This window comes from Sus scrofa, chromosome 12, assembly GCF_000003025.6.
Source record: "Sus scrofa isolate TJ Tabasco breed Duroc chromosome 12, Sscrofa11.1, whole genome shotgun sequence".
In the NCBI taxonomy this organism is placed as follows: Eukaryota; Metazoa; Chordata; class Mammalia; order Artiodactyla; family Suidae; genus Sus; species Sus scrofa.
The window spans coordinates 24,800,505-24,828,450 of NC_010454.4; the positions used below are offsets into that span (position 1 = coordinate 24,800,505).

General features: G+C 53.3%; 1 protein-coding gene and 1 long non-coding RNA gene across 5 annotated transcripts; one reads left to right on the forward strand and one right to left on the reverse strand.

Annotated features, from left to right (window-relative positions):
• On the forward strand, positions 2–9,339 carry LOC106505099. Of its 4 annotated transcripts, XR_002337153.1 has the most exons (5): positions 2–416; positions 3,663–3,722; positions 4,149–5,381; positions 6,884–7,086; positions 7,291–9,339. It is a non-coding gene; the product is annotated as an uncharacterized LOC106505099 (long non-coding RNA). The 4 variants fall into 4 exon arrangements; XR_002337152.1 differs by having other exon boundaries at positions 6,884–9,339; XR_002337154.1 differs by lacking the exons at positions 6,884–7,086; positions 7,291–9,339 and having other exon boundaries at positions 3–416; positions 4,149–4,224; positions 4,741–4,828.
• On the reverse strand, positions 2,615–27,053 carry HOXB3 (homeobox B3). The gene is given in 5 exon segments (XM_021067109.1): positions 2,615–4,933; positions 4,936–4,989; positions 5,832–6,432; positions 9,346–9,433; positions 22,254–27,053. Coding segments are annotated over 3 exon segments (1,293 nt in total). The 5' UTR covers positions 6,280–6,432; positions 9,346–9,433; positions 22,254–27,053; the 3' UTR covers positions 2,615–4,142.

Genomic DNA, 27,946 nt, shown 5'->3' on the forward strand with positions numbered 1-27,946 from the left:
ATTTTTAAATAAGTGGGTCAGAGGGACCGAGGGGAGATGAGGCGATCAATCTTAGCCCCCTGACAGCTCGCTCTGATGGCATCAAAGAATTTGGCTCTTTGGGAAAGCCGAGGGAACAGCCGAAATTCCACATCCCTTGAAAAGGCCTGGGGGGTGGGGGGTGTGAAGCAAAAGAGAAAGGTGATGCTGGGCGCGCCGGGAAACAGATGGGAAATGGGGACCGCGGAAGGGCGCTGGGCTGGGTGGAAAGTTTGCCGGGAGAACTCCCACGGCTCGGGCCTCCCCTCCCCCTCCCTGCTCGCTGCCGCCTGCCCGGCGAGGAGGAGGCCAAGCCTGGTTAGCAGAGAAATGGCAACTCCGGCCCGGGCAGCGGGAGCTAGAAAGTTTCTGTCACTGTAAGAGCCGAGTGGGTGGTGGTGAGTATTCCTCCGCGTGGGTGGTGTGACTCATGAAACAGGACAGAGAACGCTGAGGAGCAGGGTGGGGGTGGGAGCCAGGCAGGATGAAAACAGGGGAGCTGGAGGTGGGGGCTCCGGGGGGCCAGGGGGTGGCTGGCTCTGGAGGGCTCAGATCCAAGCGAGCTGCTCTGAAAAACGGGGCAAACCAGCCAGAAACGGTCGGTCGTGTCCCGCTCGGCTCCCAAGAAAGTGATTTTTGCCATGTGGAAGTGGGGATGGGGGTGGGAGTGGGGAGCAGGCAGAGAAGAAGCCCAAGAGCAGTTGTCTGGCCACTTGTGCAGTGAGGCCTGAGACGGTTCTCCCTCAGGCCACCCCCTCGAGAAGCCCTGGAAGGTTTTTTTGTTTTGTTTTGTTTTTTCACAGCCTCTCCAGCTGGCTGCAAGGTCTAAGGCTTCTCTCCGGCTGTTCCTGCAGGAAATACAGCCCTCTCTAACCCTGCTGACAGATTTTACGGCCAGATTAGAGAACAGCAGAAAACTTGGGTGTTAAAAGGGGCCAAGGGAACCCTCCTTCCCAGAGACGCCCCCTTCCCCGCCCCCCTGTTGTGCTGTGAATCTTAGAGCCCTGATATTTCCCCCAGGACCCTGGCTGCTTAGCTAGGGCCTGACATCTCTCAGAGAGAAGGGTAGGGGGACACCGAGCCAAGGCACCCCTTATTCTTCTTCATGTTTGCAATTCCAGTTTCAAGCCAAAAGCTCTGTTTTTCAAACTCTAAATTTCAGAGCTTAATTCTCTGACTTGGCCTGCCTCTCTCCGCTAGGTAAATAATCAATCCTCTTAACCCCCAGAGCCAAACATGGTGCTTCATCTACTTACATTATTCAGAAAATGTTATTCAGGGTAGAGGAGGAGAGAGAGAAAGACAGAAGGAAAGAGAAACCCTTGAGCGTTATTTGATCCCAATCAAACTTTGCACGCTCTTATGCCTTTAAATTATAGCCTGAACCAATGCTAAATTGCTTGCTGCTTGGATGAGCCCAGTCCAGTTAAAATCCTACTTGGCGGCGGTGGTGGTAGTGAGGAGGGTGTAGAATTCAGGTTGCTTTTTTATTGTTATTTATTGTTGCATAAGGACTGTAATTACTAACCTTGGACTGCCAGGATGCAACATAAAAATGAAAATCAGCCCTCGCTTTAAGGCTGAGGCCCTGGAACGATTCTCTCACCGACACCCCCCCCCCCCCCGTCACTACCACCAAATATATGCTCCTAATTAAGCAATGCGGGTGCATCGCTTACAATTAGAATTATGCAACTCTTCAGCAAGCAGCCATCGCTTCTTTCAACGAATTAGCTCCATATTTCAGCCGCCCTGTCTCCTCGCTCTTATCGGCTCCAGCGACGCGGCAGTGACATTTCATCTTTGACAGACCCTCTCTATCCTCGCTCCAATGTGATAAAACTTTTATGGAACCACGACTAAGAAATGAAGTTTTCCCAAGGATCGTGGAAACAGAGCGACACATTAGCCTGGGGACCATTTTATTTACGCTTGAATCCAGCAGCTTCTCCCAACCCTCCTCCTTTCCCTGGCGGGGGAAATCAAACACACCTCCTCTCTCTCCGCCCCGCGTTTTATTTAGTGATTTAATTTCACTTTACTTTTAAGGTTTGACCCGAGAAGTCTAGGCCTTAGGTTTTTTGTTTTGTTTTGTTTTGTTTTTTTAGATTAATCATTTTCCTTTGTTTTCATTTTAGACCCAATGGTGGTTGGGCTTCAGGTCACGTGACAGCTTCTTTGTAGCTCCGGAAGAGAACTGTGAAGTTTAGGTTTTCTTGGAAGAAGCAGTGACCGGCCACATTTTGTTGTTGTTGACGGGATGGGGAGTAGGGGGTGGACTAAGGAGATTGTAGCCAAAACAGCAAAAAGGCAAAAGGTCAATGAATGAGAAAAACTGAGAGGCAAAGCCTAGAGACCTAGAGAGAGACCCCCTTCCCCCTAACTTGTTACTTAAATCTTAGCCAAAGAAGTTGCCAGAATGTCCCAAGCCTGTGTGAGAAAAGCCAAATAAACCTGAGACACAGCAGGGGGGAGGTAGGGGCCTGAGCAGCGGGCTGAAAGGCCAGGATAGGGTCTTCACCCCCCTTCTTCCCTTGGGGGAAATCTGGCAGTCAGCAGCCTGCTCTGCTATCTAAATTGGACCACCAGGACAAGATAAAATTGATAACAGAAAGTTTATTCAAGAATTGTTTGACAGACAACCCTTTTAAGTAAGGGAAAAAGTAACTACGGAAGAACAAAGAAAGTTCCAAGAGGGAATTAACTCTAATTCTACAAATTCAGGACTATACAGTGACAATTAGGAGCTGAGTTCATGCCTTTTAGAACTAATTACAATTGCTCATAAGTACGAGTTTAACATAAATCTACAGCTCTTTTCTAGAGTACAATAATAACTAAAATAGCTGGTTTTACATGACAGGGAACACAACGTCCTTTATAACAAGTAAATACTAAAAAAAAGTACAGTTTTTTTTCCTTTTTCCCTCATATAAATACATAATGTTGGGGGATAAATAATACAAAAAAGAAAATACTTTAACAGGCTATAACCAATAAATATATATGAAAATGTTCACTAGAACACACGCTTTTTGAGCAATGCTGGACTCCTGCAGGCCCAGGCATCTCTCACAGTTGTTTTTATATCCATTAAAATGTAAACTCTAAGTGCAACAAAAGTGTCCTGTCCCGGGTTGAGCAAGGCGCACAGGCCCAGCTGCAGCCCGGCCCTGGGACAGACAGTTTGTTAAAATATACCCTGTTTTCACGTTAAGTCAAGAGAGCAACAGAAGAAAAGAAAAGTGTGGAACCTCGTGTCACCGATTGCTTTCTGTTGAAAGAGGGGGATGGACCTGGAGCTGAGATGGGAGGCAGCAGAATGGGCAAACCTTCAGTCCTGACAACTTGCCAGCCCTTACCTCCCAGCTTTTACTATAAGAGAAAATATATATATATATATTTATAATATAAACAGCTCTGACTTTCAAGATCTCTCACCATCCCTGAGCCCTCTGAAGAGTATAATTGATGGGGACGGGGTATAGATATGCATGTCCTAGAGCAGAAAAATATGGGACGAGAAATGCAGGGAGTACCCCAGCAACCTCAAATAGATGGGAAGAAATTTGAGGATTCAGAGAAATGGGAGGGAAACGTGCTTTGTGCCCTTGGTTTTGAAGTGTGTTTTTAATTTTTTTAAGGAGAATTGCCAGAAGAAAAAAAAAAATCAAGATTTGGGGAATTACCCACAGAGACCAAAGGTAAGTTGGTTGGTTGGCTGGTGATGGCCTAGCCATCTCGTCGGTTTTTAAAAATGTGCTTCTCTGCCTTGTTGCCCTATCTCCTCTTCCTCTACTCCAGTGCCCAGGGTGGACTTCCATCTGGGTATTGCTGGAGGCCTGGGATTGATGGGGTCATCTCTACTCTGCTGTGGATTCCTTTCCAGTGGATACACAGGCAGACTGAACAAGGGCTGCAAGACTTTAAAAAGGCAACCTCTGAGGCCAGGGGAAGAAGAAGGAGCTCCAGGCCCTTCCCTCCCAGGAAGCCTAACTGCCACCTCCCTGCCTTTTCTCTCAGATGTCCAGGGTGCCCCCCCCCCTCCGCAGAGCTCCACAGTCCCCGTCCCTCCTGGGTCTCCCCTACCCCAGGACCTTGTCCCTCCGACCCTCCCTCTCCCATCACAGGTGTGTTAACTTGGGCGCTTCTTGGATTCTACCCTGAGGAGGAGGAGGCGCATGATGAGAGGAGAGGTCTGTGTAGGTAGGGTGGGGATCGCAGGGTCCGTGGTGCTGGCTGGAGGCCATAGGGGGCGCCCCGTTGTAGTCCAGATTCCCAGAGGGGTGGTGGGAAAGGTGGTTGAGGCCGTAGAGGGAGGGGCCGGCAGGGGGCGGCAGCGGATCCGCGTAGCCGCCCCCGCCCACGTACACCGGGCTGCCCTGCATGGTGGGCGTCCCGTAGGCGCCCCCGTTGGCTTGGAGGACGTGAGGCTCGTAATCGGGCGCCGGGGTCGGGGGGTACTTCTGCGGGGCGCCGCAGCCTTTGAGAGGAGGCTGGTAGTTGGAGGGCAGCGCGTAGGCATTCTGGTGGGCTTTGCCGAAGGCGGGCGGGGACGGGCTCTCGTAGCTGGGGGTCATGGAGTGCAAGGCGTTCATGAAGCCGGCCGTGGACTGCATGGGCTGCGGGGGGCTGCCGGCGGGGGAGGGGCCCCCCGAAGACGAGGCCAGGCCCTTGGCCTTCTGGTCCTTCTTGTACTTCATGCGCCGATTCTGGAACCAGATCTTGATCTGCCGCTCGCTGAGGTTCAGCAGGTTGGCCATCTCCACGCGGCGCGGCCGGCACAGGTAGCGGTTGAAGTGGAACTCCTTCTCCAGCTCCACCAGCTGCGCGCTCGTGTACGCCGTCCGTGCCCGCTTGGACGCCGCCGACCCCGGGGGGCTCTTGTCCCCTCCCCCGCCGCCGCCCCCGCCCCGCCGCCACCACTGCCTCCTCCTCCGCCGCCGCCGCCGCCGCCGCCGCAGCCCTCCGCTGGATCCGAGGGGGGAGGGGTGGGAAGGGGAGAAAATGAAATAAAAGATAATTACTGAACACGCCGAAATTGAATGCATCGTTTCTTAATAAATCCAGGCCCGGACTCGGAGCCCTCGCCGCCCTCCCCTTCGCGTCCCCGCCTCCTTCTCTCTCCCCTCCCCCCCCGCCCGTCGCATTAGCGGACACTCTATAATAGTGGCATTTATTAAGAGACCTGTTCTCCTCTCGCTGCCCCAGCTTATGAAAATTTGATCATGTCACGCAGAGCCGCATGGCCATTTATTTAGGGCTGGATTTTCTCGCGCACGCTTTCTCCCCCTTATCCTCAGTTCCAGGTTTGGAAGACACTCCTCCCACGCCCACCCCGCCCGGTCCCCTGGACTGGGCAGGTAGGTGTCTGGGGAGACTCCTTGGGGGAGTCTGGACGTTCTGGGCAGGGCACGGAAGGGTGGCGCGAAGAGGCCGCTGTGCCTCGAGGCCGGGACCCCGGGCCGCCCGAGCGATTGTGATTAATACCCACAGTAATCATAATAATCATCAATCGTTGACGACTCTGCGCCTACTGGCAGTGTCTCGTGGCTCTGCGGCCTTCCGAAGGGCTGAGGCCGAGCACTTCGCCTTCTGGACCTCTCAGAAGCTAAGGTGGAGGGGGGCTGGAGGGAGAGGGTGTTGGTGGGGTCAGGGGTCGTCAGGTGGTGGTGGGGGGGATATGCAGCCGCCGCCACCTGATTTTTGTCCCCAGGCCCGCCGCCTGGGCGCCTAGGGTCTGGGTGCTAGAATAACAGTGACATTCTTGGCCCGGACAAAAGCTGACGAGGAGGAAGGCGGAGAGCCGGTACCTGTGCCGGGGGAGCTGTTTTTCAGCTTGGACGTTTGCCTCGACTCTTTCATCCAGGGGAATATCTGTTTGGTGAGGGTGGAGTTGGAGCCGGGACCGCACTTGGGAGGCCCGCTTTTGCTGGGCCCGCCCCCGTTACTGCTGTTGCTAGTGGTACTGGTAGGTGCGGCGCTGGGCGGGGGTGAGCCGGGCGGGGCGGGCAGGGGCTCGGGGGCCAGACCGGGCCTCATGCAGCTGCCGTTGAGCTCCTTGCTCTTGGCATGAGGGGCGGCGTTGCCCAGGGACTGCAGTGAGCACGCTGAGCGCTGGTAGTCGCCCTCCAGGTGCGTGGCGGCCTGGAAGGGGGGTTGCGGGGGACCGTCGTAGCCGAAGCCATTGCTGCCAGGGTACGAGGAGTAGCCTCCGAAGAGTGCGGCCGCGGTGTTGTCGTAGTAGGTGGCTTTCTGCATTGCTGGGCGAGGCCCGGGCAGTGGGTGGCAACTTGCAAGGGCCTGATACCCTCACGACCGGACATTGGCACCCCTGGGGGTCACGTGGCACGCCGGACCCCCCTCCCCTTTCTGCCCACCTCCTCCCGGGGTCTGTTCGGAGCAGCGGTTGACCTGCGGGGTGAGAGAAGAGACACAGGGGGAGAAGAGGACTGGGGCTCGAATGAATCCATCTTAGGAACTGAAAAGGGAACTGACATCAATAGGGTTTTCTCATCTCCCCCACCCAACATCTTCACAGCAGATGCTGAGGCCACTTCCTTGATCTGAAATGGATTTTTCTTATTTCAACGCCTTAATTTTAAAAGAACAGCCCACTAATTTTCATTTCCACTTTAAAAATACAGACTCTACTCCTCTGGGAACTGCCTAGGTATAGAATCTTAACTACTGCAAGGGCCATTGCTTCTCTCTTGCCTGCTGACCTCTCCTTTTCCCTCTCCCACCCCAACTCTGGGATAGGGTGGGGGGGGGCTAGAAGACTCCAAAATAAAAGCATCATCAACAACCTCCTCTGAGCTGAGAGGCCTCCTGCTTCCTGCCTCCTGCCTTTGCCTCCCTTTAGGTTCCTTTCATCCAAGCAGAGTTGAGGATCTCTGAAAGAGGCAGGAGGGAGAAGTAAGTCAAGCAGGGAACCTTCTGGTGTGAGGGATTCTCTCCTTCCCCTCCCATCTCTGGAAGACAACAACCTAACCTAGAAACTTCTGGAAGACTTTTGACCTCCAAAACCAGTGGAACTGAGCCTCTTCCACGGCGGCCCTGCTGCAGGTACCACCAGCTCTAGTCTGAGTCTTTGCTCAAGTCTGGGACCCCAGAGCCAGCAGCCCTCGTGGGGCCCCCAAATGGAACAGGACTGTTTCCCTGGCAGGGCCAGTTGGTGCTGTGACCATTTGGCCCAGGTCTCCCCCACCTTCCATTTTTTTCTTTTTCATCAGACTTAATTTTTTTCCCATCCTTTCCTTGACGGTCTAGTTCCTTGGATTTCTCCAAAAGAAGAAGAGAGAAATTGGATAACTGCTGGACTTCTCTACCAAGAGATGGAAAAGTTTTCTAACAGAGCAAATTTTTTCCCTAGGAAAAAAGAAACTAAACAAAGCAATCTGAACAATGTTATTCTCTGAATTGGAAATGGGGTGCCCCTCTTTACTGAAATTCTCTGAGACAAAAAAAAAAAAAAACACCCCACCTCATTATTTTAATACAGGCTTCTGAGTGTGCCAGAAAAATAAAGGTTCAAGCTGTCACAGGATTTTGTGTATTTCTTCTGAAACTTCTGATTGCATTCCCCCAACACTCCCCATCACTTTTCATAAAAATCTTCAGACTGACCCTCTCTTCTGACAAGGGAGTTTGGACTACTTAAATCTCATTCAGCCCAGCTGGTCAATTCCAAAGAAAACTAAAAATAGGAAAATAAAATAAAAGGAGGGCAGGCAAAGGAAATCCCTCCTACACATAAATCCCCTTCTTCCTGGCACAGATTTAGACTCAAAAGGGAGCTGAGTAGTTCCGATTGGTTTCTGGGAAGAATTTGTTTCTGGGACATACACATGGGTCTGCAAAGCAGCAGGTCCTTCCAGGGAGGAGAACTGGAGTTCAATTGACCAGGCTGACCCAATCCCTTTATTATTATTATCATTAGCCTCTGATGATTTAACCAAAATTAGCTTCGGAGCAGCCCTGGCTGAAGGGGGAATTAATTAACAGGCATCAGTTGAGTTTGTTATTAATAGACAGAGAGGAGAATGAACTAAAAACGTTGGAGGGGGTTGGCTGGCGGCGCCCTGGCTTTATTTAGTCTAAATGATCGTTACAGCTGTAATGATGATGACCATGACGATGATGATGATAATAATAATAATAATAAAACAATAATTTGACTAGACGCCTGGGGCCGAAATTCCTGTCGCTCCCCCTGCAATAAACTCGCAAACCATCGCAGGACCGAGGCCAGGCGACTGTGAGAAGCGAGAAGCCAGAGACGTGACAGCAAAGAATGGAGACTCTGCCGGCGGCAAGAAACGGCCCGGAAGGTTTGTGGACGGAGTTAGCCTCCGGCTGCCGCCGCCGCCGCCGCCGCCGAGCTGCCTCGGCCGCTGCTGCCGCGGTGGCTGGCGACCGGCTATGTTGGCCCAAGGAGGCGAACCGAGAGCTTTGGGAACGCGGAAACGGTTCGCGGCAGCAGGTTCCAAGAGCCACCGGGCCGAGGGCCGAGCCCTAGGGCGACAGCAAGTTTGGGAGCTGGAGGTAACCGAATTAAAAGGCGCCTTAGCAACTCCGCACCGGGACTTTGCCAGGCCGGGCTGGGCTGGAGGGCGCAGAGGCCTGGCTGATGGGACAGTGACAAGAGGGAAAGGTGCCGAGGGGATCCGAGATCTGGGGATCCAGGAGAAGGGGGTGGGGAGCAGCCCTACCAAGCCCAACGTGTCTATTTCCCTTGCCTCCATGTTGGAAGAATCCAGGCTCCATATGGCTTCTCAGGAGAGAGGAGGGAGGGAGACGGTGGCTCCCGGCTTCCCCCAGGGTCTCACTGGAGAAGGGCTGTGAGCCACCCCAAGAAACCCACCTTTCCCGGGCCAACCCCCTGAAAGCCGGGGAGAGTCACAATAGCTGGGGAAGCCCCAGGAGAGGGGATAGGCCACCTTCCAGGACTTCAAAAAATCATCATAATCGACAGAAGAAAAATAAAAGAACAAAAAAGGAAGAGAGGAAAAGGTTAGGCTCTTCTTAGCAGCCGGGGGTAACATTCAGCCCTGATCAGGCTGCTGAAAAGAAAAGAGAGGAGAAAAGGAGAGAAGCAGAAAGACAGAGGGAGAGGGAGAGAGAGAGAGAGAGAGAGAGAGAGGGAGGGAGGGAGGGAGGGAGAGAGGGAGAGAGAGAGGGAGAGAGAGAGAGAGTCGCTGCGTGGAAGGAAGCTTAAAGCTTGTGAACTCTTCTTGAACCGAGATTGGAGTCATATGGGCCATAAATCATTGAGACATACTCTCCGCCATTCACAAACTGATAGCCTATTTCAGTCCAGCTTACCTTAGCCACCGACGAGGGGAGAACAGGCAGACATAATATATATTCACATCGAGCCCCAGCGCGAGCGGCAGGCGAGAAATCTCCCCTCCTTGAAGGCAAAGGAAAAAAAGACCACTGTTTAAAGCTGCGTCGCCCCCCCCCCCCCAATAGCCACCCCGGCTGGGGAGCCCGAGGGGCAGACCGGCCGGAGGAGCCGCGCGGCGTCCGCTTCAATTCACTCGGCTTAGGAGCGGGGGGTGCGCAGGAGGGAGGGGGTGGGGGAGCGGGGGAAAAAAATAGAAGAAGACCGAAAGGTGCTCGGGCGGCTCAGCTCGCCGAGAATCCAGCTCCGGGCTCCCGGCTCGGCCAAGCCGCCACAGTGTGGTTGCCCTATAAGACTGGTACGCCCTACTCTCCGTAACAATGGCCTCTGCTTTTGCACAGGGAAAAAAAAAACCACACAGACACACACACACACTCACTCACACACACACAAGCTCACACCCCCCCCACCTCTCCCCTTTAGCAAGCCTAGATGCCTGATAAGGAAGGAAGGTGACGGTGGTGATGGGGGAGGGGGGATTTTGAATCGCCCCCCCCAGTTTAAAAAAAAAAAAAGAGTGAGGAAGGAAAGAAGGTAGAGGTTTTGAGTTTTGTTTTGGTTTTTGAAGGGCAGGTAAAATATTTTTAAGTTCAGATTTGGGCGGGGGAAGAAGAGGAGCGCAAAAAGACGAGGGAAAGCCCTTGGAGTTCAACAGCTCCCCCCGCCCCCACTAGTCTAACTGGAGAAGTAGCTGGGGATGGGGAGGCCTAGTCAAAGGCCCCGGCCAGGCCCGGGGTGGGGGGGATGCCGGGTGCCCCCTCGGCATTCATTTGCAGTGGGAACACTAGGACTTTTTTTTTTTTTTTTTTTTTTAAGTAGTTTCACTCCTGAGGGACTGAGGCTGGGTCTCCCGCCCTCCCTCTCTGGCTCGCTTCTTCTGAACCGTCCAGGCTCTGTTTCTTCTCTCCCTACACCCTCTCTATTCCTCCCTTTTCCCGGCAAATCTCCCGGCCCAATTTCCAACCTGTAGGAGGGGGGTAAGCCGCACCTTTTATTTTGTTTTGTTTTGTTTTTTCACAGCTTCCCCCCCCAATTTTTGAGAACAGACAACAAGCGGTGAGTGATTATTTCAAAAATCCAAACCATCTCATTGGGGGAGGAGAGGGAGGAGGGGGTGACAAAAGAAGGACCCTGTGTTTAGCTTGAGTTCCAGACACCGCTGGCAATAAAGAGGCCGTAAGAACTTCACGAAGAAGTTTGTGCTATGATTCTCACCTCCGGATAGGCAGAAGGGGCTAAGAGGTGATAAGGACATTTGTACTTCTAAGAAGATGAGAAGAACAGCAAACTGGCTTAATTTTAAATGCACTGGCAGAAGAGATGGGGGAGTGTTGTTGTTATTATTACTGCTACTACTACTACTACAAACCTGTTTGTTTCTCTTAGCTCTGCAAGATTTAGGACTCTTGCCACAAGTGAGGAAGACTACAAAATCTCAATTTTTTTTAGGGAGTGTCTGAAAAGGGCAAGGAGGCCTGTAGGAGGAAGGACAGAGGCAAGAATGTAGATGTCTGCAGATTTGGGGGCAGGGTGGGGAAGAGCCATTCCCAGTGGAGGCAAAAGACAAAAAGAACACCAGGACTTTTCCAAAAGCAGGCGGGTTTGCAACTCTGCGGAACTGCTGACTCGGGGCTTAGGGAATAAAATAGAAGGCCGACAGGCGCTCCTTCCTACAAAGGCAGCTTGGAAAACTTCTCTTAACTTCGTGTAGACAGAACCAGCAACTACCCTGTGACCTCTTGGTTAGAATCCTTGGCTTTCACCTTCTCCCATCTGGATGCACCAGGAGAGAAGGGACTGGGAGAACAAAGGTGAGAAATGGTTCCAGCTATTGTCTCCCCCCCAGGAAAGGGTGGCTGTGTCTTGCAAAGCTTCCTTTCCACCCTATAGCTCCCCACTCACAGGCTTGGCTTTGGGCTGAGAAAGGGTCTCATTCTTCACAGGGAGTGGTCCCTGACCTCCTCCAGCCTCCACTTCTTCCAGGTCCACTAAGTCAGGCTCCCTGGGCTGGAGCAGCCAGTTTCCTGGAGCCCCTGCTGAACAAGCGTGGAGGGGGGAAACCCAGACCTCTGGACCCTCTGGCAAGGAACCTCATGCGGGGCCTCTAACTCTGATGTCCCTAGGATCAGACCGCCTGCCTAGACAGTTGGTGGCTGAGGGAAGCATGGTGGGGAGATGAAGATGGGAGGTGGAAGCCATTTTTCTGAGTGTATTCGTAGTGTCAAGAAAAGAAAATGCCCAAGCCAGACCCCATGCTGGGGCTCAAGCCAGGACCCTCAGAGAGCAGTTAGGACTGCCTGAGTGTGTGGACCCTGGTTAGAGAACTGCTGCATTTAACTCTCCGCAGCTTTGGGCCTGGTGGGTCAGGGACTCCCCCACAGAGCTTCAGGGAAACAGCGCTTTGGGTCTTTCTGTCCCCCAGATTAAATAGTCAAGGCTGTACCCCAGAGCCTCCAGCTCTCCTAACTGTTGCTACCACTGGCTAGGGTCACTGTGAAATTAAGAGAAGAGGAGGACTTGTCACTTGTGGGACTGCACGGTTTTGCCCCAAGGGATAAAAAGAGAGCCCAGAGGGCACCCTGCCCGCTGCGGGCCTGCAGGAGGCTCAGCCTGCAGCTGAGCTGCTGAGGGTAGAGGAGCTTTCCAGAGACAGTAGTGGACCCCTCCCCTCTCTGAGCCTCAACTCTTGTGGTCCCCTCTGGCTACACAGGGAGGTGGGGTACAGTGGGGTGGAAGCAAAAAGGAAGGCTGAGGGGGGAAAAAAAAGCTAACCTGGAGGAAAATTCCAGAGGAAATACACCTCCAAATGTGGGAGGAAATGGAGTGGGGTTTCTGAGATCAGAGCCCATTTGAAATGTGTAGGAGGCAATTCTATTCCAGTTTGGTTTCTTTCTTGCTTTTTTTTTTTTTTTAATTCCTTTCTGGCCTATTACCCCTGTTTGGGGCTGGGGGGGGTAGGGGTAAAGGGTAGAACCTGCATCCCAGGCCACCCATTTCGTTTTGAGGTGTTGCTGCTGGTTAGGGACCTTCCACACTTCATGGGACAAAGCAGGGGCAATGAGGAGTCTAGGTGGGGACCTGGGGGTGAGAAACACTGGAGGGGTCTGAGGAAAGACTTTGAGGTCTGGAAAAGGAGAAGAGAGGTATTTGTCACCCCGACAGTGAAGTTGTGATTTAAAGGCAGAGTAGAGACCTGGATTTAAGAAGGGAAACTTAGGCAACTTACCATGAGAGAGAGGAATTGAAAAAGACAAACGGAGCGAACGACTAAGACACAGAGACCTTAGTGTAATCTAATAAGGGCAGAAATTAATAATAAAGGTAAAAATGAGAGAAACTGTCCCCCTTCATAGACATCCTTTTCTCCCGGATTCACCCCCCCCCCCCGCCCAGCTAGAGCACTTGCTCTGGCACTCCCCTCCCCCACTCCTAATCTGCACCCAGTAAGAGGGGGTTGCTTAAAACCCCTGGAGCAATCACTGGCTGCCCACCCTTCAAGCTTTTTTGGGGGGATCACCTCTGTTTCCCTCTTTGCCCCAAAAAACCTTCGAAGAGCTAACGAAAATTCTCCTCTCAATAAGGATAACCTCGCCGGCTTCTTTAAAATAGATTTGATTTCTGAAATCAGCTTTGGGACAACCAAGGATCCTGCCCCCTCATCCCACCCCCAGCCTCAGCCCAACCCCGGGTCAGCCAGCCCCAAATTCGCCTGGGCCACAGTGCTCCCTGAAAAGCTGGGCCCTGGGAGTCGGGGAGCAAGGCGTTTAGCATCTCTTTCTTTCTGGTCCGGGTCCCACACTCTTCCAGCTTCACTGCCCAACTTTGTGGCTTTTGCAGAGTCGCAAAAAGTTCTCACACACACCTGAATCCCCATCTCTTTTCAATATTAATAAAGCTTTCGAAGCTAGGGGTTGTAGATGGTAACTGCTACTGAAGACCGCTCTCGGTATGCGGATCCCCAGCTCCCACCTCGGTAAGATCCCCGAGCGAGAGGCAACAAAGGGGCAGAGGGAAAGAGAAGATTCGGCGCCCAGCTGAGGCCGGTGTAGACTGGGCTCAGTAGAAGCGAGATGGAAAGAAGAAAAAGGCCGCCAAGATTGGAAAAGAAACATCCGAGCTGAACTCTCCTCTCACTCCAGGCGTGGGGGGCTCGAAAAGAAGTCAGGACAAAACAGGGCAGCGGCAAGGGTTTGCAACATCTGCTGCTGGGGGGGGGGTGCTCGGCAGCGGCCTCGCCCACGCGCTGAAGAGTGAAGAGGGGTTGGCAGTGCCGAGAGCCAAGTCTGGAGTCGGCGGCAGGCGGTGCCTTGTTGGCCTAGGAACCCGTGTAAATCAGGGGTCCTGCCTCATCTGGAAGCTCAGTCGCCGGCCTGGCAAACCCCACCCGGGCTAAGGTGGTGGAGACAAAGGTGGGCAGTGTGGGCAAGGCCAGAGGGAGAGAAGCAAGCGGGTCTGGGATAGCTTGGAGTGGGGTGGGATGGGGTGGGGGCAGCTGGGGAAGGAAGGGAGATACAGGCCAGAGAGGGATGGGGCCCAGCCCGCTGCAAGGGCCTGCACAGGTCTCTCCTGACAGATTGGATGCCTCTCTCCCAGTGACCTCTGCTTAGCAGACAATAACTCACCGGATTAATGACCAATCAGCAGAAGGCCTCCTGAATTGCCTCCAAACATACAACTCCAAAGTCACAATGGGACAGAATCAGAACCCGGGCCTGCTGGCCTTTGGGTTTTTTGGTTTTGTTTTTTTTTTTCTTTCTCTCTCCCAAAACAGGGTTTGGGGTGAGGCTTTAAGAAGTGGGTTATCTGGTCAGGGACTCTGATTTCCAGAAGCCCAAAGATGAACTGGTTTCCCATCCCTTCCCACTTCCTCCACCACAATTCATATCCCTGGCCATACTTCCCAAGGCAATCTGGAAACCCTTCCTCCTCTGCTAGCCTCCTCATCCCCCTGAGCTTACAAGACCTATCCCTGTCTCACCACCGTGCAACTCGGAAAAGCCCCCACCTCTTTAGAATTTTCCAGTTAAGACAAGAGATGGGAAAGAAGAGGAGGAAGAGGACAGGGGTCATCCACCTTGCAGGCCTTCCATCCTGGTGGCCCCAGGGGAAGACCTGAGCAAGTGCTCTGATGCCCTGTGTGTGTCCTCTCCCAAGAAGAGGGGACACAAAGCTCCAGGAGGAAGGGTGGGGGTGGTGGCCTGCTGTCACAGAATCTAAAATAAGGAAATCACAATTCAGTCCCTGGGCTGGAGCAGGAGGGACGTGAAAAGTTGCAATGCCAACAAATTCCAGCCTCAGCTCCACGTCTGGCAGGGAAGGTGCCTTGCTGTAGAGGTTGAGACCCTCCTTCCTCAGCTCCCCCTCCAAATGCCAATCCCGGCCCCACCCAGCCAGCTAGCCCCTCCCACCACCTTCCGTCTTTATTATTCTAGGCCCCGGCTTCTCCTCTGTGGAGAATGACGCCGTGGGGAGGAAGAATGGTCCAGATGCCAATGGATTTCTTCAAGCCTATCTGAGAAACCGTGCCCTTGCTCTGGGCATAGACAAACTCCTTGTATATTGCAAATATGCATGCAGTGACTTTTATACCCGGATGCCCACAGCAGCCCAGGACACAAAAGGGAGCTGCTCCCAAACACTAGAGAGTTGCTCAAGGTCAGAACTGGGGAGAACACAAGGAGTTTCCTGTCCCACCCAGTGACCCAGCTATTGTCAAAGATAGAGAAACTGAGGCCCAGACCCAGGAAGTCATTTATCTAAAGTCATACTTGGGGTAAGCTCGGGACTCAAGAGGCTTGGACTCTAAGCAGCCCAGAGTGGCTGTGTGATCTGAAGCAGAGAATTCGGTGGGCTTCAGTTGCCCCTTCTGTAAAGACAGAGCACGTATGTGGAGGGGAGGACCCCAGCTCTTCCCTCTTCCAAGGTCCCTTTTGGGGCCGACGGTTTATGCCTCTCTGTATACTGATGTAAAAGTGGGTGACAAGAAGCAGTAATAAACTGAGTTCAGACAATAATGGGCACCATCTTGACCAAACGTGAACTCGTTCCTCCTGGGATTTAAATGCTTATACCCCCACTGCTGGGCACCAATTCCACCTCTGGTCCTCCTTGTCCCCACAGAGACTGGTGCACCAGTTTTTACTGCTTTTCTGTGTCAGGGGTGGGTTATTCTCCAACTTCATCACCAAATCAAAAGTGCTATTTTTGGACACAGCAACCTGAGCAGTAAATAATTAATTTGTGTAATTAGAGGAAGAAGGCTTCAACCTGGCAATTTTTAACCAGGAGTCAATGCACCCATTGTACCAGCCTGGCCTTCTCACCCGACCCCCAACTCTGCCCACACACCTACCAGCTTCCCCAAATGCCTCCCCTTATTTGGGGACCAGCATTCCCATGACTGCCAGCAGGGTTCATGGAGTCAGATTCTGCTCCCTCCCCAACAAAGTTCCATTCTCTGCCTTGCTCCCCTACAGAAATTGGTCTGCCTGCAGCTGCCCCTCACAGCTTGCTTTCTCGACCCCCCAAAGCTGTGCCGGGCTCCAGGTCCAGGCTCTCTGCTCTCAGCACACAAGTAATCCACCTCCCCAGCTCAAGATGCCCCAACAATGCTGCGAGTTTGCATTTCAAGAAACTCCCATTAATATCAATTTACTTCACTGAAACCTCGGGTTCTTCATCAAGTTGATGATTTATGATAAAATCAATTAAATTACAGCCACTTAGGGCCCAGCCGCTTCCTCTCAGATTTCATTGGTGCGGGGCCCAAGTGTCTGGTGGAAAAATGCAAGTTTAGCTGGAGGCGAGGAAAGATAATTCTGCGGCTGAGAAAATTTAATGCAAAACAATTTCCAGGCAAAGCTGGGCGTCTGGACAGAAATGCAAGAGCCACCAGTTGGCCTGCGGAAATAACTATCTGGGGGTCAAAATATTTTTCTCCCTACCCCACCCCCCCATCATCCTGCATGGCTCCCTTCCTCCGTTTCCTTTGTGCTTGCTCACCCCCTCCCAAAGAGAGGCTTTGGGGGAATTTGAGCAGTACCCATGCCAGCCTCAAAACCGCCAAGACCCCTACCATCACAGGCTTTTTTCTCCCCTCCTCTCTTCTCTTCTCCTCTCCTCTCCTCCTCCCCACCCAGCTGTGCTAATTCCCCAGTCTCCCATGGCAAAGTTAAAGGTTCAAAGTGAAGATCAGGCGACGTGGGCAGATGGCACAGAAGGCCAGGGACCAAGCTAACTGGGTGCTGCTGTTTGTGCCTGTGGGAGGAAAGAAAGCACAGGCGGGAACAAGCCCGACCCCATGGTGAGGGCACAGGGCAGCAAAGTGTGCGCAGGGCTATCCCATCCAAAAGTACCAAGACCTGAGAACTCCATGTCCCCCTCCAGCCCTATGTGCTCACTTGTAAAACGATGCTGGACCAGACAAACCCGAACCCAAGCATACAGTATGCAAGTCATCAAATACAATAAGCAAAACACACATGTGCGTGTCAGCACACTTTCCTTATACCTCACATCCATCCTGCCCCTGCAAAGGGACAGTTCCCACCATCTCCCCACATCTGGGAAAATAAATACCAGGGGATCAACCTGGCATCGCCTTCCACTCCAAGAAGAGAGGCTTCTCCCGCCTTGGCTCTGTTTGGTTTTTGGTTTCCAGAGCAGGCAGGGAGTAAACACAGCTTCTCTGAAGCCATAAATCACCCCCTCTCCTACCTTCTCAGTTTAACACCCGGCCTCAGCGCAACCCCTTGTAGTTCCAGCTTCAAATAACCCGCGAGGTGCTAAAAGGCTCTGGCCATGGTGGCAGCTGGACTGTGGGAGCAGGGCCCAGCCGCCCCCCACCCCCACAGCTGCCCCTCACGTTTCCCGCACAACCCCGAGCTCCCAACTCTCCCGGAAGACCCTCCCCTGCCTCCCACACCCTTCCTGAGCCCGAGCGCTCCCCAGGCCCTAACCGGTCCTGTCCCCGCACCCACAGCCGCGCGTCCCTCCACGCCGCCCCGCGCGCTCCGCCTCCTCGGCCCCCGCCTCTGTCTTCCACCCTCCGGGTCGGCCTCTTGGGTCTCCCTCCCGACCCCAGGGACAGAGATGGGGGCGCTCAGACACCCTGCTCTCCACCCCGGCCGGCCTGGCGCCCGCTTGGCACCCACACCTACCTGTGCGGCCTCCGCTGGGCCGCGGGCAGCGGCGGGCTGCCGGCCAGGCCCGGGTCCCGGGGCGCATCCCGGTCCCGCCGGCCGGCGCGGGGAGAGGCCCAGCCGCCGCTGCCGCCGCTTTGTTCGGCCCTCCAGGCGGCGGCCGGCCGGCCGGCCCGCGTGGGGCTGCGGGAGGCGGGCGGGCCCGGCGCGGAGCGGGGTCGCGGCTTCGCGGCGCGAGCGGGCCGGAGCGGCCGGGCCGGGCGGGAGGAGCCGCGACTGCCCTGCCGGGGGCGGCGGGGGGGTGGCCTGCGAGGCGAGGCGCGGGGAGCCGGGGGCGCCATGGCGGAAGGCGGGCGCGCGGCGGCTCTTCAATGTCACCGGCGAAATGGGTTCCATATGTCCAGCCCGGCGGAGGAGGGAGGGGAAGCGAGAGTTCTGGGCAGGACGGGACGGGAGGATGGGGGGCGCGGCGGCCAGGGGGTGATGGGGCGGGGGCAGCGACTGGAGAGGCGAGCAAGGTTGGCATTTTCCATTTTTCCCTGAAGTTGGCCAAAGCCATTGGGATGGAGGGAACTTTCTTTCCCTGTTTCCTTTTCTTTCCTGCAAGATGGGGGAGGGAGGAGATGAGTGAGGGTCGCGTCCGCATCCGTTTCTTCAGGCCGGAGGGTCAAGGGAGGAGATGTGGATTGGAGGTGAAAGGGAAAGTTCTCGGGCTGCTGGGAGATCAACTTCTTCTCCCCGTCCCTGAAGAGGGAAAGACACCAAACCCAGAAGGGCCGAGAGAGGCCGAGAGAGGATTCTGGGGGTTCAGGGTGTGAGAGACCCACCCCAACCACCAGTCCGGGCACCCTACTCCAGGGTGGCATTCTGTTTTGAAAGATTACAACCTTGAGGTTTGGGACGATGGTGGTGGGAGAGGAGCGTGAGGTGGCCAAGACATCTTGGCCATTCCTGGACACTTTGGTTTCTACCCCGGCTGCTCCAGGGCCTATTCTAGAGGCAGTTGCTTCTGGGATGGGCTCAGCTCTGAGCGGCCTGTAAGAAAGCAAAGTCTGGAGGCGCTTCTAGACCTTACAGCCCTCTCCTCAATCTGTGCTGCCCCCCCCGGGGGGGATGGGCTCTTTCTCTGCATTTCTGTCTCTATATTTCTCTTTTCTCTTCTCCTCTCTTCTCTCTCTGCCTTCCTAACCATTTCTGCGGTCTCTCTCCCTTTCTCGCAGTCCCTTTGTCTTCTCACACTCTGCTTCTCTCTTTGTCTTAAGTGAATTTGAATTGAGCTTTGATAAGGACTTGGGACCATCTTCAGAAATCACTTCTGGGCTCACTTCTTAGGCTCCCCTCTGGGCAATGTGGAGCCCTTGGCCTCAGGGCCCTGTCCTCTTCAGGGGAGACCCCTCCCCCTTGTACTATGGAGACATCTTCTTCTACAGAGAAGGGGGCAAAGTGAGTGATTTCCTTACCACTTCCCTTCTCACTTAACTCTGGCTCTGTGTGTGTGTGTGTGTGTGTGTGTGTGTGTGTGTGTGTGTAGGCATGCGTGCGCTCACCAAGTTTAAGGGTCCTTCTGCCAGGACAGCCTCTCTGCCCCTCTGACCGTCTGTGTCTCCATCCTCCCCGTCATCCTCTCCATGGGCTCTGCCTTGACTTCCCACTTCAGAAAGGGATCCTGCTGCTTTTCCTCTTTCTGGGGCCCTCTCTTTTTGTTCCAACCTCTCTCTCCTCATCTTTCTATTTAACTCCTCTGGTCACTAAAGCGCCGGCAGCTCGTCTTCTTAAAAGTACAAGGGATACACACTATAATTACACAGAGAAAGTGGAGCCAAGCAGAGTCTGGGGAGAAGACAAAGTCAGCAGCTTCCCTAAAGGCCCTTCCGTTAGATACCTCTCACCCCATCTCCTGCACAGCACAAAAGCAAGAGAGATGTGTGTGCAGCACGGGTAAGAATCAAGGTGCTTTGTGGCTAAATGAACCAAATATATATCTTTAAAAACAACAACAACATGACTTGCTAATTTGGGGGTAGGCCTATGTGCCTGGATGGAGGGTGTCAGGCCTCACATGGGAAGACTCAGCAAGGGACCAGCCACTGACCGAAGATAATGGTGGGGAGGGATGGTTTCTCTGCTTTTGTCTCCTGGGGAAGAGTCTGCGTGTGAGTTGGGGAAAAAGGAAGAGGAGGGGGTACCCCAGGGCCAGAAGAGACAAAGACCTGAAGGGGGCTGAAAGAATGGAGAGGAAAAGCTGGGGTGGGGGAACTCCACGTCATAGGCCAAGACAGCAGGGGGATGGGAGATGGAGAGGGGGGAGGAGTTGGAAAGACAGGGGCAGGGGCCTGTGAGATTGGCGCCCAGCTCTCCCCACTAGCTCGGACCTGTCCCAAAGAAGAAATCCTTCAGCCTTCTCCTTCAAAACAGGCCGAATTCGGAGGCTACTAACACCCACCATTCTACCCTCCATGCCCCTTTTCCTCTCCAAGGAAGAGTCCCCCCCCCCCACCACCACCACCCCAGGGATCCCAAGACTTCGACTGAAATTTTGGAGCACTGCACTGGGGGCAAACTGGCCCTCTCCACATTCACACCCCTCTTTACTTTCCAAGTGATAGAGAAGGAAATACTTGCTTCCCACACTGAGTGTGTGTGGGATCCTCCAACACCCAAGAATGGGGGGCCTGAAGGGTCTGGAGCCCCCTCTCCTGCAAGTCTCTTTGCTGCCTCCTCCAGTCCTTCCCCCCCCTGTGATCTCCTGTCAAAGCTGACCCTGAATCCAGACTCTGCCCAGGAACTTTGAACTAGGCCAGGTAACGCCCCCATCCACCCCAGCCCAAGGTCCTGGCCTTTTTCTCTTTCTCCCTAAACCCGACTCAACCCAGACTCCCAGACTGAAAGGCTTCACCCACCCCCCACCCAATAAACTGCCTGTTAGCAAGGACCCGGCTCAGCGCCCACTTGGAGCTGAGCGTGGGAGTGAGTTCCTGGAGGCACCAGGTCTGGAGCCTGGGCGGCCTCTCTAGGACACAACCCAATGCCATGAATAATTAGCACCTGGGCGAGGCACGGTGCTAATTTTCCTGCTCAAAGGTTTACACCAGCAGGCAGAGTTAAGTATCACAGATAATAGTGACTATAAAGTCAGTTGGCCGGGCTCCAGCCATGGAAGAAGAAGCCAGCAGCCCCAACTGAACTTGGCAAAGGCTCTGCCCCTCATGTGTAACAACTTTGGGGTGCAGCACAAAACATCCCCCAAAGCCACCTCTGGCTTTGCTCTCCACCAGCAGACTCTTCCCTAAGGAGGAGATCCTGGACCTCCACATGAAACCGGAGGAGAAAGTTACCAGCTCTCCCCCTCTCCCAAACTGTACCCCCTTTACTCCCTCTTTTGGAGGGGGGCTGAGGGAGAGGACCCCCACACACACCCAACACTTTCCAACTTTCTGGGACCACCTGAGTCCCGGAACATTTTCTTTTCTAGAAAAACTTAGAAAACTTCTCCCTGCTTTTAGCCCCAAACACACATAGTTCCTCACTGCTGAGGAAACTTTCTTTGTTTCAGGAGGTCGAAGGAAGGCTACTGGGGTGTGAATTCACTTCCTTGTTTTGTTAGACAGGAGTGGGGGGGCAAAGCTTTCAGCTTCCCTCCCTGCCCTTCAGCCTCGACCTCCATTGTCTCCCCCAGTTTGGGTAGCTCTCCTTTCCCCTCGGCACCCTGTCATCCGCATCAATCCTACAGATGAAGCTTTAATACTCTAACGGAATCCTTTCAGCCCACGCCAGCCGCAGAGGACTTCTGTTTGGGCCCCCATCGATGACAAACAATCTCTGCCTCCACCGCCAATCCTAGCTTCCCCTGCCTCCACCTCTCTTGCCCCCAGGCTCCCTCTGCCTTCAGCCTTGGGTTCTTTACCCCCCAGGCTGGCATCGGAGCAGCCAAACTCCTGGAGGGGAACCGCTGAAAAATGAAGCTCTGTCTGCTGCTGCAGGAATGTGGCCTCCATCAGGCGCCCAAATATAATTTTTATATTAGGTCGTGGTCTTTGACTGGGTTTATATGCCAATGAGGCATTTCTGGTTTACCAAATTTATACAAATCTCGCCTTAATTGATAATCACAGATGCTGTAATTTAAGACCTCCAGCTATAGAGCTTTCATATTAACTGCTGATATATTACTGCAAATCGTCTGAAATAACCAACTCCTGGGAGCAGAGCGGAGAGAGAGGAAGTGCCTCCGAGAGTGACTCTCTCCCGGCCGCAGAAATAGCCCAGCTTCCACAGCATTTTCTGTGAGAAATGATTTATCGAAGACACGGCCATAAACAACACAACTCGCTCACAAACACACGCAGACGCACGCGCGCGCGGACACACACACACACACACACACACACACACACACAATGGCTGGCATGCCGGCTGAGAAGCTGACACCCATATTGCTATAAATCAAGAAAAAGGTTGGAGGAGAGGGAGAGGGAGAGAGGGAGAGAGATAGAGAAGAGGAATATTCCTAAAATCTCTATGCAATGCCTCAATGGGTATAAACACACAGAGCACCGTGTGAAGAGAAATGGCAGGAAATGAAGATGGCTATTTGTCACATTTTACGACAATAACATTAATAACAAACAATAAATTTACATGGACACAGAAGACGCGGTAGGTAGTGAGAAATCCCTTCTACTTACAATACCCCAGCCCGCGGTGTGGCTCCGGCTGCGGGGCTGTTTTATTGCTGCCTCCCTCTCTTTTTCTCTCTCTCTCCCTCTCTCTCCCCCTCTCTTTTTTTCTCGGGGTACAGGCTTGTTTTTCAAAGGACAGTTGAATTGCACGTCAGAAACAGGGAGACCGAGCCTGCGATTTTCCTGACGAATACATATCTATTCTGCAACCTCGGCATTAATTATTTAATGAATCACGTGACCAGGAGGGGGAAGGGGGTCTTTCGATTTCAGGCTCAGAGGACCACTATGACCTTCCCCTTCAGGAGGAGAGATTTTCCTGCAAAATAGGTTCCCCCCAACCCACCAATGGAATAGTAGCAAGTTCTCCTCTCTCCCACATTCACATCTGTATCTGCTGTGTCTCCACGCTCCCTAACCAACCCCCACCCAGACACACTTACCCACAGCCCACCTCTCCTCTCTCCCTTCTCCTCCTGCTTCTGCTTAGTTCGTGGAGGTGCAGAAATAGTCTGCAGGGGCGTCTGGGGGGTGGGGTGGGATGGGCGCAGAGTCCTTCTCCGAGCCCCCGGATTTCTCAGCATCCAGGTCCTCGCTCTGCATCCTTTAAGATGAAGATTCCCCCAACTCTATTCTCTCCCTCACTCCTGGGGTATTTATTTTAGTGAGACCCACTCCCCCTCTTTCTTAAATAACCACCAAAATGTCTAAAGGGACCAGCTTCAAAAGAAACACTTCATCATAAGTCCAGAATACATATATGCATAAGGAACAGGGCTTCTGGCTTCAACTAGCTTTTTAAAAAAATCCTTTGTGGTACCTTTTGAAAGGGCAGAAAAGGGACAGGGCGAAGAAATTACTTGGGAGCTTCCAGAGTTGAGAGTAACCGCAAGGGGGACTTTTTTTCCTTGTGTCGTTACTATTCTAGGGAACCAAATTCTCCTGACCGACTGAGAATATACTCTAGAGACAAAGACCTGGACTCAGATTCCTACACAAAAGAAGTGGACACTCCATCTCTCTGTACCTATGTCACACCCTGTCTCAGTCCCTCCCCACCCCCCAACACACTAGTGAAGACAGCTGGAGATTTGAACTGGAGGGGAGGGGAGGGAAAGGGAAGAAAGAGGCTTTGAAGTTGGCCTGACAGCCCCATCCCTATTTCCCAGGTGTTAGTACCCTGTGCTTCCAATCCGCAGACAATGGAGACAGCTCAATAGGAAGAAGATGGGGGGGGGGTCGTATAGTAAAGGGTTAAACACTGGTGATGATAGGAGAAATCCATTCCCTCGGCCTAGAGAGAGACACACGTACACAGACTTCATCTCAGATATAAACAAAACAAAAAAATCCTCCCAAACCTTCACATACAGCTTGGCGCCAGAAGGAGCAGACCAGTTAGAGTCTTTGGCCAGCGGTGTGGGATGGGGTTGCAAAGGGAAGCAGAGAAGACATTCCTGCAGGAGCCCCTCGCCCCCACTCCCGGCCTTATCTTCAGCAGCTCCGGGGTAGCCGCAGCTGCAGGGACCGGAGGACCCAGGGAGGACTGGTGCCCTTTGGGGAGGGGGTGTGGGGCTCGAGGGCCGCCAGTGGTTTGTTTGGAGGGGTCAGAAGTAAAAGCGACTCGATGGGGAGAAGGCTGCCATCCTGGGGGCCCCAACCAATCCCCGAAGAAACTGCCACCCCCTTCTGGAGCCGGGTCTGGTCTGGCGGTAGCGGCAGCGAGGCCCCTGCCAGAGGCCCTGGGCCAGCCAGGTCCCCTCGAAACCCCGCTCCTGACGACGACACTTGGGTGGGGCGCCGGCAGGCCCCCGGCTCTGTAGGGGGGTAGTCAGCTTTGATTGTGCGGAGACAAAACCCAGACTGGTATAGAATTCAGCCCTGCACCCGGCTCCACTGAGGGCAGCTCTCTGCAAGGTCCTGGCCAGAAATCCATTAAAACTGGTCCCCCAAAGCAAAGCACCCCACTAAAATCTAAAAAGAAAAAATACGAGAGGGAGTGGGCAGAGGGAGGGGGGAGGAGAGGGATGGTGCTGGAACCTGCGAAGACAGCAGTCTCTGAAACCGAGACATCATTTTGAAAGAGGAGAGAAAAGAAGCGCCAATGACACGAAGGCACGCCGGGCAGGTTCTGTGAAAATGCCCACACTCTTTTCGGATCCTGGGAATGTCCATGTTCAAATAAACAAGCGCCCGGGCGCGAGCAGAGCGCTTTCTTGCTGCCGATAAAGCGAACGTTTATACTGTGAGAAAGGCGAGATTGATTTACGAATCTGAACGCGCCGGTTTTATGGCCCATCGCAAATCCGTCAGCGCTCAACTCACGCTGGGAAACTTCCCAACTCGGCTTTCCAACCAGACCCCCCTCCCGGGCTGCCGCTGCCCAGGGAGACCCACCGCGGGCGGCCCCTGTCAGCCCAGGCAGGGTGCAAGCAGGAGGGGGAGCGGGGAGGGCCGATGGAAGAAGAGGGGTCCAAAGGTTCGGAGAACAGGAGGTGAGCCCAAGGGCCAGAGGCGCCTGCCTGCTCGAAGGGCTCAGCTTTGCAGAGGTCAGAGGGCTTGGAGTGAGGGGGCAGGAAGGTCCCCAACGGGGGGGGGGGGAGTTTGAAACCCTTGAAGGAACCCCCACCTTCTGTTTCCATTGTTTTCCCGCTTTCCCTCTGATGGACCTTGAATCCTCACGTTGCAGAGTAGCATTCGAAGACCCAGGTGACTAGATCTTTGTCACCTGGGCCCACAGAGGGCTCACAATTGGTTATCTGCCCTTATGAGTAATGGGTACACATTTTCCCTGAGCCTCAAATATTTTCATCCCAGGAGCAGTCCGGCCTGCTTTTTCTTACCAAGGCCTCCAGCCCCTGCATTTAGTAAGCCATTCAGGGACAAAGGAGAGGATACCAGCACCTGTGATTTCTCCTCACCTGAAACAGTCCCCAAGATACAGGAGACAATTTACAAAATGCAAACCAACACCCCACATACTTCTCAGCAAGGTTCTGTCTCTCCTAATCTGAACACAAGGGAACATTTCCTCTCCCCAGCTGGAGTCTGTCGGTGTGTCTGTCTGTCTTTGTCTCTATCCCCTCAAGAGGATGGCTGGCTGCTGGGGTCGATGTTTAAGATACAGCACATAGAACACAGGTTTGAAAAGGCTCTGTGTTCAGAGTTCACATCCTAGTCAACTGTCCATGCATCTCTTAAAATTAAAAGTTGCTGGAAACTTTGGTTAACATGGCACAGCAGTCCCTGGAAATGATCAGCACAGCCTGCCCTGACCCATTCCCCCTTCTCTCTCTTGCTCCTCTGGTGGGGAGGTATTCTGTGGGTTCTGTGAGTAGCTGGACAGTGGGGAGTGAGGAAGCGGGTGAGAGTGATTAGAGAAGAAGCTTCCTAAACAAAGGAACGTCCAAAAAAATGGGTTATGAGGCTGTGGGTTAGGATAACACACCTTGAGAGATAGTAGCCATGGTGGGAGCCCTCTCTCCTTAGCACCAGGGATTTGTTCCCCTAGCCCTCTGAAGCCCCTGGACCTCTCATATCTGCCTCCCTTTGTCTTTCTCCCCTCGGCTCCCTCCAAGGAAACAGGAAAGAAGGAGGGAAAAACAGACTTGGGGGTGGTGGAGTCTGGCAGATGGAAGAAGCACCCGCCTTCACTCCTCCAGCTCAGCTTAACTTTTTTATTCCTTTACCCCATGGAGAGTAATAGAAGAATAATCCAGAAATTCCAAGATAGCAAAGAAGGGGTTGGGGGCTTGTGGGGGCTGGAGATGATGGGACACACAACAGCCCAACGATCCCTCCCTGCAGAGGTGTGACTTTCCTTTCTGGGCAGGAGGCAAGAGCCAACACAATGTCCAGTCTCGGAGAGGTCAAGGGGCTTCCGAGGTCATTTTGTGGTTCTAATACTGAGCTAATCGCCTAGAAAACGTGGCCTCTCCATGAACTCTCTCTCCTGCCAGCCTCCTGCTTCCAAACCCTCAGTGAGCCCCAGGGAAAAGGGGCCAGCGCATTCTGGTCTGAGGCAGAGCCCACTGGCTCTCTCACCCTCAGAAGCAGGGCTTGGGGGGGGGGCGTGTGCAGGAAAAGGCCCCCAAACCTAGAGAGTAAAAGGGAACCAAAAACACTGAGCCTCCAGGAAGAAGGGAGGGGGCAGAGTTGAAGAGGAAGATTCCGGGTGTCAACGAACCTTGCCTGTAAACGGAACAGTTTCCTGCTCCAGAGAGTTGCAAATATTTGTCTACAATCCCAAGCTAGACATAAAAAGAAAAGAAGAAGAAGACATCCATCTATACCCAGCTCCGAGGTTGGGGCATTCCTTCCCAAACCTGCATGCCATTTTTCCAGGAGGTGGCAGTGACAACAGCTCACCGGTAAACAAACATGTGGGACACCAGCCCCCAGTATAGACAAGCAGAGTCACGGAACACGCGGGCCACTAGTGTACCTCACCTCGCTACACACACACACACACACACACACACACACACGCACACACAGGCACACTTCCCAGGCCCTCCTGCATTTTCTAAAACCAGAAAAGCACATCTGAGCCATCTCACAAACAACCTTTTCTGGGGTATTTCTGGGGTCCTAACACCTCAGTTCCAATCAGTTCAAACACTCTCCAGGTGGCAGCCCCCTTCTCTCCCTGATCCAAGCATCAGTCACCATAAAAAGCAGCAAACCTGACCGAGCGTCCACCATAAAAATCCCTCAAAGATAGTTGAAAAAGAAAAAGGAGGCGAGAAAGTGTTTTTTCTTTCCCTTGTAAAAAGAGCTCATAAAACAATCCCCCCCCAGAAAAAAAAAAAAAAAAAAAAGCCCAGGCAGGGGCTTTGTTACCTTTGCGCCTCTCGCCTCCTCTCGGCCTGAACTCCGAGGATCCCATTCATGACGGATGCCTTCTTCCAAACTGAGAGAAAAAAGTTTTCAACTTTATGGTTCCAAATTTTTTCCCCCTCGCAGATCCGGGAGTGGCGGCTAACACTTTTTTCCCCCAACAGCCGGTCTGCGGAGATTTGCTGTTGAATAATAACAAAGGAGAGAGGATACGTATTTAAAGAAAAGAAGTGATTAATGGTTTTCTGTATAATTCTCACATTTTTCTTAGCTCTTGTCTACACAGAATGGCTGTGAACTTTAAGCTCCATAGAAATCTTTTTTTTAATTCTATTCATACCTTCCTAAGAGCAGCTTTGATTTGGTTCTATAGAGACATTCCTGGGGGGGGCATATGCTTTTTAAGAACTATTTTCCCCCTCCAGAAGGGAAGGGCCACAGCATCCCCTGGCAGCTAAACATCACACCGCGATTCCAGTGAAAACAAAGCTCGCTGCTGCTCTCAACCTCCAGGTCTGGGAGATTTGCCTGCAGCATTGAACCGGGCCCGTTCAAACACCCTTTTCTGTGATGGACCCCGAACCCATCTCTCCCTGCCCAGTCCCAAATGCCCCCAGGGGCCTGCAAACCGAAGGAATGCAAAAGAAATAACAGTAAAACGAACTGGTGGAATTGGCTATTTTTTTATTATTATTTTCTGTAGGGAGATGGGTCCGAAAAACAGAAAAACAACTTTTAATTGCATATGCTCTCCTAGAGCCTGGAGCTTGGCGGAGGTGAGATGGCTCTACCCGGGACCAGAGCCCTGAGGCTGGAGCCCCCCAGACCTTAGAACTTCTCTTGGGTGTGGGCCCCCAAAG